The sequence below is a fragment of the Solanum stenotomum genome, chromosome 10 (assembly GCF_019186545.1).
Source record: "Solanum stenotomum isolate F172 chromosome 10, ASM1918654v1, whole genome shotgun sequence".
Classification (NCBI taxonomy): Eukaryota; Viridiplantae; Streptophyta; class Magnoliopsida; order Solanales; family Solanaceae; genus Solanum; species Solanum stenotomum.
In genome coordinates, this window is record NC_064291.1 from 53,167,403 (window position 1) to 53,179,743 (window position 12,341).

Here is a 12,341-nt window from a genome sequence, read left to right on the forward strand (position 1 = left end):
TAGCGCCTTTTTTAGCCTTTACATGAGTCTGAACTTCCTGATGGAGCAACTAGATAGGCAAAGAGTTGCTAGCAGGGCTGCTGGAAACTTGAACTTGTTATCCACTATATACAAGTATGCAAAATCCAAGAAGTTTTGGTTATGTGATAACTGATAATGTGGAGATCTTTACTTATTTATTTATTTGGCATTTTCTAGACTCTCCCAACAAATAAACACATTTGATTACACAAAAGTGATCTTCCATTAGCAAAGCCACTTAAGTTATTTGGACTTTGTGGTTGGAGGACTAACTTATCCTACTAGTTTAATTTACTAGTTGCAAATGGCAATAAAGTTTAATTTTTGCATAAGCTATACGACATTTAGTAGTTAGTTAGGAAGTAAATTACTCCTAATGTATAGAATTAAATAATATTTAATTTTTAATTTAGAAAATCACATAACTTTTCTAAGTTATTCATGTATAAAATTAAATACTATTTAATTTACAATTTAGAAATTCGTATAATTAATGTAAGTATAAATTATGAGGTAATTTATATATTATCTTATACAACAAGTGTGGGTTAAAATTGAGAGAAAATTGAAAACGCCCTTGAACTTGACACAAATTATTAGTTTCATCCGTGAATTATCGACAGTTTTAAAAACACTCATCTACTTGACTAGCTAAATTTAGATACCCTCTGATCTATCACATGATATAACAAGTGGTTTCTAACTCTAGTAGGAGCATGAGATTCTTGATAAAAAGTGGAGAGAAGCATTGAAAACACTCTTAAATTTGATGAGAATTTAGGGGTGTATTTCACCTGTGTTGCAAGATAAGGTGTGTATTTTATTTCACTTAGTCAAGTTAATGAGTATTTTTAACACTAATAATAATTTGAGAATCAAACTAATAATTCATTAGGAATGTTTTCAATACTTTTATCTTCGAAAATTCACCTCACCTTTATGCCAAAACAGAAAGTGATAATTTGCGGAATATATATATTTTAGTTTTGAAGACACAGAGAATTGGTTGGCAAACCAAAAACAAAAAGGAGGTAAAACACCGAAAGGAGTTGGGGGAGAGGAAGATGAACTTCCTCCGTAGAGTAAATTCCCCAAGCTCTCGTTTTCAAGTTTCTCAATTTGCGAATAGGTCCTTCAAAATTACACAAAATCATTATGGGTCCATTTCTCAACCCACCTCAAGCTCCTTGGTTCATGGCATTCATCAATTTCATTGCCCAGTAAGTCAATTTTTTGTACATTTGAATGAGATTATTGAGATCGAGTTATCAGTTTTTAATCTCGTTTATGGAAAATGAAATGCGACTAAATTATGAATAGGATGTGGTTGGAATCCTTGCAAAACTATCGGATTGCATAGCATCAAGGGAAGGAAATATTCTCGGTGCTGATATTTTTGTTCCAGATGACAATCATGTTTTTTACTCCAGAAGGTTAATTTTTTTTATTTTTTATTTTTATTTTTTATTTTAAAAGTTGTGTTGGTAGTTTTTATTTTATAATTGTGGTGTACGAGCCAGTTTGCGTGTACATTAGATATGAAATGAGTTTGAATAGAATGGAAGGATATAGGAGATTTGTATAGTTGAGCTCAACTAGTTAGGAGTTGATACATAATTAATTGATGGATATCTCATGAATTGTTGATAGAATCTGTTGTAATGACTATGACATTTCTTTCATAGGAGAGATTAAATTTGCTTGAGAGCATTAGAAAGTTTTAAGTGTCAAAGAGTTGAAACCTATTGCCCTGGTTTAGGGGTGAAAATCTTGGAGCCCTTAGTTGAAATCTTAGTAGAGACAAATAATGTTAGGTGATTTGTTCTCATTTGTGTAAGCTGTTGTGGGGAGAGTTATCTGGTACTCGTGCTGGTAGGCAGTAGCAGGTACCTGATAGAATGGTTGATGTGCCTTTTTGAATCATTCCTTCTTTAGGTAAGTTGAAAAACAATATTGTGCCTTTAGGACAAGAGATAGCTAGCCTAGTGTTCTCCTCCAACCATAAAGTTTGGAACGAACCACCAAGGAAACAAAATGGGAAGGAACACACATGAGCTTGTAGGTATGTGTGGGGATGGAGTTTTAAAAGGCTAACGTGTATGCTAAGTATTGGTGGTTAGATTAATTGCTGAAGTGCACCATATCTGCAAAAAGCATATAAATTGCATTGATAATTGTTTACTCCTTCGATTTACAAGGCAATTGCTCGTTTCCCAACGATATTATGAACATATATTTTCTGTTCTGATGTAATTAGTCAGTTGTCTCCGCCCTTGTTTTCCTTCTTTTTTCTGGAAGTAAGTACAACAATTAGAGAAACTAATTCTTGGTGCAAATTACAGCGAGTTTCTCTTTGACCCTGCTAAATGGCCACGAGAGCAAATGGATGCAGACTTCTCTAATCTATCTAAAAAGTTCAATGCAATGAAGTCTGTCGTTCGGGTGCCTGATATTGATCCCAAATATAAGATTTCAATTCTAGCTTCAAAGCAGGTATTGATTTTTAAACTCATCAGAGCTGTTTAAACTGTAATCAAGTTGAATTATTTAGACCTTTTTGATAGTACTCACACAAATAGTCACAATTTTGGTGCAGGAGCACTGTCTTGTGGACTTGTTGCATGGTTGGCAGGATGGGCGGTTTCCTATTCACATAACTTCTGTAATAAGGTAAAGTATGAAATTTCTTCATTTTAGTGATTCATTGTCATTGTAAGGATTGTTTATGCTTTCATATGCTTTTCCATCAGCAACCATGAACGAGGTCCAAACACTCATGTGATCCGGTTTCTTGAGAGACATGGGATTCCATACTATTATTTGCCAACGACTAAGGAGAATAAAAGAGAAGAAGAAATCTTGGATATAGTTGGGGATACTGACTTTTTGGTTCTTGCTAGATACATGCAGGTAATGAACGCACGAGACATAACTGTTAATCTTGTTTTCTCTTACATTGAAATAAATGTTGATCTGGTCAAATGGGAAAGTTCTTTATCATGAAATATGTTCTGGATCATTTTTCTATTGTCCAAACTAATTGATTTTAAGTAGTCCTTTGTCTGATTTGCCATGACATGCACCTCTCTTACAGAGAAACAACTGTTTATCATGCAGCATGTTCTAGATTGCTTTTTTTATGGTCTAAACAATTTTTGTTATCTGATTTTTTATTACATGCACTATTAGACCTTGTACTTGGACCCTTAAGTTGCGTCTGTATAATACAAATCTGCAGTGATTTTATGCAGGTATTATCTGGAGACTTCTTAAAAAGCTATAAGAAAGATATCATTAATATTCACCATGGCTTGTTGCCATCGTTCAAGGGTAGTAATCCATCTAAGCAGGTTCCTTTCCTGTCTCCATTTCTTCAAGTGGCCATTTTCCTGTTTCCCTCTATGGAATTATAGCTTTATAAGATGTATTTATCTGTTGCTAGGCTTTTGATGCTGGCGTTAAGTTGATTGGGGCGACAACTCACTTCGTTAGTGAAGAACTAGATTCAGGTCCAATCATTGAGCAACTGGTAATAGTTTTCATGTTTGAATCATGGTATTTATGTCATTTTTAAAGCGTCTTGTGTTTGTTTTACAAATTAAACTGCTTGGTAATAATCCTTAAAAGTGGTGATGACTTTAATCTTTATTACCTTTTCAGTGCTTTTACTTGTGAAGCTAAAGGTATTCTGCCTCCTTCCAACATTCTATGATAGAAGTGTTTTGCAAAATATTTGACATATTCTTGTAGTTGTGAGGTTGTACGTACAAATATTTAGTTTGACATAAGAATTGGTTTTCCAATAGGCTGGTTTTACTGGACCAGCTTTCCCCACCAAATATTATAAGCTATCATTTACCAAAGAATTGCACCTCAGTTCACATTCCCAATTTAAACGTGGTCATTTATTAATTCTTTAATTTCCAATCCAATTGCACCGACAAGGTTTAGAAGCCCTATGTCAAAAACTGTTTTAATAGGGCAGATGGTGTAACCTGCACCAAGACACAAGTATGCATTGTAAAATATATGGTAGTCCATTTCCACAAAGAAATGATTTCTTATCTCGTGCAATGATATTATGCATAACTTAGTGGTTTTACTAGGTTAAATTGCGATCTGAAGGCAACATGTTATTCCTGTCAACACCAACAAGTTCTAGGCCTCAGGCCCAAACAACATGTCATTCCTGTTGATTGATTCTATTCTTGTTATTTTGATCCTTTGCTTTTCCTCTCTTGTTTATGCATGGCTTTTTTCCTCCAGTTTTTGTTTCTCCATGTTATTTTATAATTCCTTACATGTACTTAATTGTTTCCTTCTTCATGCAAGTTTTCACCATCTCACCTTGTATTTATAGTTTCAACCTTCTAATTTATTCTTCAAATGTACAATCACTAGCCTTGAAGTATCTTTGGGAGACTGGCTATCTTTCTAGTAGGTTCTGACTATCATCAAGAATTTGCACTCCCAGATGTTACTGTTGCAAGCTTTTGATCTTGCAGGTTGAAAGAGTTTCTCATAGAGATAATTTGCGGACTTTTATACTAAAGTCTGAGGATGTTGAGAAAAGGTGTCTAGCAAAAGCAATCAAATCATACTGTGAGCTGCGTATTTTTCCATATGAGGCGAACAAGACTGTTGTTTTTAGGTCCTGATTAGAAAGGAAGCTGTGATAGCTGCATCAATCTCTTTCTATTCTGTCCATCATTCGGTGATAATGGATATCATCGTTATCACTCAATTATCCAAGTAAAACTTCCACACAGGCCACTCTGAGAAGTAAAAACAGAGAAGGTGACTTGTTCTTAGTAAAACTACCAGACAAAGGAAATTGTGGAAAAAATGAAAGAGAAATAAAGAGGTTTCATCTGAATTCATGTTGTAAAATTCGAAGATTTAAGATGCTGTCTTGATATCTTTTTCCCTCTTATCACATGCAGCAGATATTTGTACAAGTTCCAAATTCTGTTCTTTAATATCAAAAGTGCCTCAAAGCTGCTTTCAATGGTTATAGAACTTTTAAACCTTTTGTCATTTGAATAATGTTTTTGGGTACTAATCATCTGGTGGTATCTGATGCCCACTGACTCGATTAATCCAAATTTCCGTGCTATTAGGATTTCTCCATTTCCAGGGCTCAAACTATATTAGTGTATGCCATTTGAATTATGTTAGTTTATGACTCTAAGATGATGAATTTCGAACTCCTTTTAAGGTCAAATTTTCACCTTGTTTTTAAGGTGGATTTAGATTACACCTCAGATGGTTATCCTTGTTTGTTCTTGTTTCAACACACTTTTACTACAGTGTCCAAGTAGATACTGTTACGAACTATAGTACTATTATTTAATTAGATAAGGAGGTGGGGAGGGTGAATGAAATATAAACAAGAAAATGTCCAGGAGAATGAGTTCTTTCTTACAAAATTCCATTATATTTAGCTAGTTGGGAAAAATGAGTTCTTACGTGAATTTACAAAATTCTTACAAACAAGATCTGTCTCACACTGCCAATATTTTAGATACTAAGTTCTTATTGAAGATTTTAGTCTCTCCAATTAGTAAGTACAACTTACATCTGAGGTATCATAAAACAGACAAACCAAGAACTATCTCAAACATTTTTATACATAAAAATAACACAAAAAATGAAAAACTAAGTTAGTCTAAAAGCTCTTGTTGATTTTCAACATTGTCGTTGAGCCCTCAGTATCTTCATATAAACTGGTTTTATCTAGAAGCTTCTGAATTCCATCAACCCATTTTTGTTTATGGCTTTTGTTCTTGCACTTGAACTCTAGAAGACCCTGAGCTGTCTTTACTCTAAGGTACAAATCTAGGCTTTCTATCTCTTTGTTGAATAGCCATGGTTCACTTTCATCACATACTTCATATACAACACCTGTTGCACAATGAAGGGAGTTAGAGGCGGATGCAACATGAGTTCATCTGAACCCGATATTTTTGTTGATGAGGGAGAGAGCATAAATACATATAGCAGACTTCTCTATAACAATCATCTTTCACTTCACTATAACGGACAAGTTTTCTTGGCAACCGACTTTCTTATTATGTTATATTATATATTCTCTAAAATAGCATCTCGCTATAGTAGTTAAAAAATATCTGGACTAATGACTTTGTTATAGAGAGGGTTGAATGTATGTGAAAAGTCACTGAAGTGTCTTAAATGTTGAACTCATCAAGTTAAAATTCTGGATTCGCCTCTGAATGAAGTACATCGCTTATTGAACAAATCTATCAAGGGAAATGAAAAAATTGAAAACAATGACACTATAGGGGAGAGCTTACATTTGTTATTCTTAGAAAAAGCTCCACCAACATGTTTACTCTTCAACTTGATCACAACCTGTAAATTGATCCACAGAAGTTAGTACTTCCATTTAGGTTTGTGAATTTTATGGTATCTCAAGATCTTGAAAGCCTATTAACAGACCTGAGATTTCTTGTTTATATAAACAGAAACGCGCTTCCATCGTTGCAGACCTAAGAATCCAGAAAAACAACAGCAAGTAGAATCAGCAACAGAAGAAAATTGAATGATCTTTTGTTGAACATATTGTGTAATAACAAAATGTATACTAAAAACAGTTCTTGCATATAAATCAGTATTCACCTTTTCTTGTGAGATGTAGCAATTCACCCGCAAACGGAGAATCATGTTCATCCATGTCATTAGGGAAAACAGCAGCAAAACTTTGAGCTTCCACCATGCTTCTGTCACAAGGACTTATTGATGCATTCCTCTTTGCTTCTTTTGGTAATCTTGACTTAAGAGCTGCTTCTCCTCTCAAAGCTTTTCATTAATAGCAAAATGGCTACTGTTAGTAATCATGTATATAAGTATCTCAAATCCATTTACAAGAACACAATACCACAACAACTACGTTTCAGTTCCAAACAAGTTGGGACTGACTACATAAATCCTTACTGTTCATGTCACTCATTTAAGTCCGTCTCATTTCAATATTATAAAAACTTAGGGCCGTTTGGACATGATTTCAAATCACTGATTTGAAGTCAAAACTTGAAATCAGACTCCCAAATCCTATGCCAGACGCCTATTTAGTTTCTGTAGCACTAGAAGTTTTCTATAGTTTGTACTGATATATAAATATTTAACATAGTACAGCCAAATCTCTCTATAATAACATTTCACAATAACATCCAAGTGTTCTTTGGAACCGATTTTCATGTTATGTTATATTATATCCGTTCTCTATAACAACATTTTGCTATAGCAGCCAAAAAATATTCATACAACGACGTTGTTATTTGACAGTAAGTGACTAAATAAGTACCTGTGGCAGCTGCGGCTGTTAGTGTCACAAGATCACTAGCACTATGTATGTCTACAGCTGATCTAACAACTGAGGCTACACGATCATGATCCGCCCCGGCTGATTCAGCCATTTCAAGGCAATGTGAGGCCAAGAGTTCAGTAGCTGATGCTAAAGCCATGCTCATCTTTGAACTCGAACCGTTTGAGTTCTCTGCTGCTGCAGCAGCAGCCATTGCTGCAGCTAGTCCTGCTATGGACAGGACTGTGTGCATATGCGCGTTTTCTAGGCGCGCCTTTTCTTTCTTCTTGACTGAGCTATTGTTAGAATCCTTATGATGGAACCACCTTCCAATCCCTCCAGGCTTTCGCCCGTTTTGTGAATTCAACATCTTGGTCTCTGGCTGCAAGAAAATCTATCACTCAGAAAAATAATTGACAGGTTGAATTTTTTTCAACTCCTTTGAATTGGAATATTGTGGATGGAAACTTAACTATATATTTTATTACAATAGAGAAAAATGATAATCTGAGCTTCAAATATTTTCAAGTAACGGGTCTGAGCGAGTATTGGAGTTGTTTTTCAGACTTCCACTCACAAAACTTCAAATTTCTTTCAAGTAAGATGCATGTCCAAACACAAATTCAAATTCCAAAAATCACAACTTCAAAAACTCAAATTTTCAAGTTTCAACTACAAAATCTATGACCAAACAAGACCTTAATTATTGAATTCAAAAGAAAGGGAGCTTTGGAGCATAGCTAAAGTTGTCTTCATATGACCTATAGGTCATTGGTTCGAGCCATAGAAGCAACTACTAATATTTGTGTCAGGGTAGACTATCTACCCCTTTTTATTCTTAACTTCCAAAACTTAAAAGGCCTCAAACATCTCTAATATCTTCACCAAGTTCAAGACTCAAGAAATTCAAAAAATTGTAAACCATGCAAACAAAATGATTTTAAGGAAAACTTACTAGTTGTGGAGGAGGGGAAACTGATTCATTAATCACACTAAATTTCCTTTCAAAACTATAGTGTTTCTGATTTTTAGCAAGAGCTTTTGATAATTCAGAAGCAGAGAGACTCCATGATCTTGATAAAAAATCCATTGGTTCCATTGGTGTTTGTGGTTGATGAACAGAAGGTAATTCTACATCCATTTCTTCATCTTCTTCAACACTCATAAGCCAATTATCTGAATCATTATTCTTCTTCCATCCCAAAAGATAGTTTTCCTCCATAACAACTCTGTTTTTCACCTCTTAATATCCCACCCTTTGAATAACTTTGCCTGTTAATTAATTAACCAAAAAAAGAAAAAAGTGTAAGACAATAGTGAAGTGTATATATATGCATTGTGCTTCTTTCTTTTTTTCAAGATGCGGATTCAACTGGACACATTACTTTCGGCTCAAATCACTAGTACATAGGAGGAAAAAACATTCATTTTGACTGTGTTGACTTTATGAGTGTGTTTAGTATAATGGAGGTCATTTTTCGTGAAAAATATATTTTCACCAAAAAAAAAAAAAAAACTATATATAAAAAATTTATGATACTATTATCAAAATCGGAGAGTGTTTTGATGAAATTTTTGGGTTTGAAGATTAATAAATGTACAAAGTGTTAGCAAATTAAAACGGAAAAGGAAGATCGAGTAGGATCAATGAATCTAGCAGATTGATCACTAGATAAATACAAATAAGTATATATTTTGACATTATCATAAAAAAAAAACTTGATTCTTTCGCTCCTTAGCGGCGGAGAAGAACGTAGTGTTAACAACATTAGGTACAGCTAGGCAGTAAACAACCAACCAACAATAATACTGTAAAAATTAGATAAGTTCGATCTATAATCACAGTTTTTTGAAAAAATGACTTTTATTTTACCAAACAAACTATATATCTTAAATCGACCTCTCGTTTTTCGCGAAGTGAAGAAACGGAAGAAAATGACTTACCTTAACAAATCTGAGGACTGTATAGACACACTAATATTAGAAGAAAAAAGAACATAAAAACTTTGGTCTCAGCTTTAGTAGTAGATTGAGTTTATATATAGGAGAGACAACAAAGCAAACATCAGAGGTACATGATAGCTAACATAGGCACACTTGGTCTCATGAGGACAGAAAAAATAAAAAATAAAAAAATTATTTATTTACGTATTCCAACACAATATTCGTTAAATAAAAAAACTAAATAATAAAATAACATTAATTTGACTAAATCAAAGAAAACATTGTCCAGACTGAACGGACGTTTGTTTCCTAACGTTAAAACAGTTGTTACAAAAGGTTGGATTAATTTATACACAAGCACACGAGCTATACAGTGTGCATAAATAATATTGTATTCCAACCAGGATTATAACTTATATATACGGACAATGTAACGAATATCGATACTATTAATGTATTTAATTTATTCTAGTGTATAAAATACTTCTCGTGTGTCTCAATTTTGTTTCTCATTTCCCAAAGACAACTTTTAAGGCAGACATATCTATTTCATATCGCTACATAGTTTGTGTATAAAACTTATCTAGGATATTCGTGAAAATTGTTTTTCGGAACGATCGTTGACTCTGCTTTCGATTTGGGTATCTTCTTTTATATATACACATTCATTAATTTTCATTTGTGACATATTCAGAATTTGGATTTTATGAATTTGGACATTCGAGTTCGAAATCTATTATTTTTTACTTATTAAATGGTTTTTCCCATACATATACAACCCCTAATATAAGCCAAAACAAGAATCATAGGTGAAATCAGAATTTGAACTTTGTGAATTCCTACGATAAATTCAAATTAATATATAGTGTAATAATAACTGAATTTACAGTCTAATATGTGGAGATAATTACTAGTGAATTTTTTAATACAAATCTGAATAAAAGTTACGATTGAGCTTACGTGTACTCATAGCTTTCGATCTAGGTCCGCTCCGGGCTCAATTTTTTATTAGATCCCTTTATTACATATGATTTTTTAGCTTACTAATTTCACTTCCTTAATTATGGGGGTGTTACCTGTAGTTATACGTTAGTTGATCAGATAATGCTTTTTTTTTTTCTTATTTATAATATAAAAATATCAAAGATAAATTCTATTTTTACCAGCAAAGGATAGTGGGGATCAAATCTATTATAACTTTCGGTGGTTGTCAACTTTGGGAGTATACTATATATTATATTTAATATATTACATAGTTTTGTAAAACCGTGTTTTAATAAATTGCATTTGTGAACCTTGGATTTAGGAAGATTGCTATGTAGGGACAAACACTTGGTGAATTTTTATTTGTTTTAAGTTATGTTAATTCAAGTTTAATTTGTGACATTTTAATCTTCTTTTTTTAAGTTCTCTTGTCTTTAATCTTATCTTTGCCCTTTTGTTGAGACATGAGCAGAGCTACTTCAGGTGAAGGGTGGTTCAATGTACTTTTTTTATCAGAAAATTATACGTATATACACATCCTTAAAATAATTTAATAAGAAAAATTATATATTTTTCGCTAAATTTCTGACTCTGTCATGATAAAACAAACGTATAAACACAATAATCCGTATAATTGTTAAAAAGACTAATCACATAGCAAAGTGGTGATAACTGAAAAGATAGGGCTTGTGGGATAATGAACAGCAAAAAATCTTCAAGTGCAAGTGATCAGACTTGACGTGTTATTATCTTACATATACATAAAATATATAACTCAAAAAGCTGACATAGAAAGTGGAACTCAGATGAGTTTTTACAGCTGCATGCCTTAAAAATGTGGCATTTTATAATCTTGAAATAAAACAAGTTACCTATTATAACATATCAAAGTATCGTCTAATTTACGTTTTGGTATTACTATTATTACTCTTTAATTATTAATATATTCTTCAATTTTAGAATTACTTGTTGTTTTCTTTGCTTCAATTATCGTATTCTACTTATTACTGTTACTGTTCTCTTCTTCATTGTTTTCAGCATGACTTTATCGCTACTGTATTTACTTTACACATTTATTTCTTGACATATGTTAGTACTAGAATTGAGTCTATAGGAAACAACCTATTTATACCTTCACATGGTAAAAGTAAAAGGTACGAACATACCATCATTCCGAAATCTAACTCGCGAGACCACAATGTTACGTTCTGCTACAAAAGATAAATACAACTCGATAATTAATATAAATTTCATATATATGACTTTTAACCCCTACATAAATAGCACTATAGTGAATTTTTACTTGGAATCCCATGCGAGCACAATGATTTTGCTCCAATATTTAGGTGCTTTTTTTTTTTATCATTTCACGTGCCTATAGACAAGAGTGAATATATAATCATTGTTTTACAACTTTAGGAAAATTAATAGCCACACTATGCTTCCATTTTACTCTCATTATTATTTCCATTGACATATGCATCATGATATATGTCAAAACACTTGAGAATATTACTTTTAGACTCATGCCTTACCAATGGTTAATGGGGAAATTAAAGTAGAATTGAGCCACTAAACCAGCTCACATCATAATTAATCCAATCTTAAGTAGCACTAATTAGCTAGGCATATATATACATACACACTCAATACTCAATATAAAGCATATATGAAATGACAAGTATAATAATTTGTTATATTGTTCGTGTAGTTTAACATGTGATGGTAGGTCTCCAATTTTAAGTAGCATTAATTAGCTAGGCATATATATACTCATGTGAATTTAGTAATTTTTATTTTATATGAATTGATAAACTTCAAATCTTAAGTATGACTCTTTTTGCTAGATAATCGATTAATGTTCTCCATGCATATACCACATATATAGTTGTTAAAGATATTTTATGAACATGATCATTTTTTTCATAAACGAAAAGGTATATATAATTAATGTAACAATAATTTGATATTCATATATAACTCATATTGAACGTGGTATATAAGGAATCAAATTTCAGCTTGGTGGAAAAAGAAAGAAAAACAATGTCAAAAGAAGCATGAAAAACAT

At 32.7% G+C, this 12,341-nt stretch overlaps 2 protein-coding genes across 2 annotated transcripts; one reads left to right on the plus strand and one right to left on the minus strand.

Annotated features, from left to right (window-relative positions):
• The first annotated feature begins 1,003 nt into the window (after nucleotides 1-1,003).
• Nucleotides 1,004-5,048, plus strand: LOC125841888 (formyltetrahydrofolate deformylase 2, mitochondrial). Its single transcript, XM_049521072.1, has 8 exons — nucleotides 1,004-1,241; nucleotides 1,342-1,454; nucleotides 2,364-2,514; nucleotides 2,618-2,691; nucleotides 2,772-2,931; nucleotides 3,273-3,371; nucleotides 3,464-3,550; nucleotides 4,527-5,048. The coding sequence occupies exons 1-8, from the start codon at nucleotides 1,086-1,088 to the stop codon at nucleotides 4,677-4,679; spliced, it is 993 nt and encodes a 330-aa protein (XP_049377029.1). The 5' UTR covers nucleotides 1,004-1,085; the 3' UTR covers nucleotides 4,680-5,048.
• A 396-nt stretch (nucleotides 5,049-5,444) lies between these two features.
• LOC125841884 (VAN3-binding protein-like) lies at nucleotides 5,445-9,443 on the minus strand. Its single transcript, XM_049521069.1, has 7 exons — nucleotides 9,290-9,443; nucleotides 8,301-8,617; nucleotides 7,346-7,727; nucleotides 6,661-6,840; nucleotides 6,481-6,530; nucleotides 6,336-6,393; nucleotides 5,445-5,925 (listed from the first exon to the last, which is right to left on the minus strand). The coding sequence occupies exons 2-7, from the start codon at nucleotides 8,565-8,567 to the stop codon at nucleotides 5,690-5,692; spliced, it is 1,173 nt and encodes a 390-aa protein (XP_049377026.1). The 5' UTR covers nucleotides 8,568-8,617; nucleotides 9,290-9,443; the 3' UTR covers nucleotides 5,445-5,689.
• Nucleotides 9,444-12,341: the final 2,898 nt, after the last annotated feature.

Coding starts and splice junctions, on each gene's coding strand:
- LOC125841884 (XM_049521069.1), bottom strand. CDS start 8,567: ATGGAGGAAAACTATCTTTTGGGATGGAAGAAGAATAATGATTCAGAT. Junction 6,394..6,480: donor ATATAAACAAGAAATCTCAG/GTCTGTTAATAG, acceptor ATCAATTTACAG/GTTGTGATCAAGTTGAAGAG. Junction 5,926..6,335: donor TTTTTCTAAGAATAACAAAT/GTAAGCTCTCCC, acceptor ATTGTGCAACAG/GTGTTGTATATGAAGTATGT.
- LOC125841888 (XM_049521072.1), top strand. CDS start 1,086: ATGAACTTCCTCCGTAGAGTAAATTCCCCAAGCTCTCGTTTTCAAGTT. Junction 1,242..1,341: donor TTCATCAATTTCATTGCCCA/GTAAGTCAATTT, acceptor AATTATGAATAG/GATGTGGTTGGAATCCTTGC. Junction 1,455..2,363: donor CATGTTTTTTACTCCAGAAG/GTTAATTTTTTT, acceptor TGCAAATTACAG/CGAGTTTCTCTTTGACCCTG.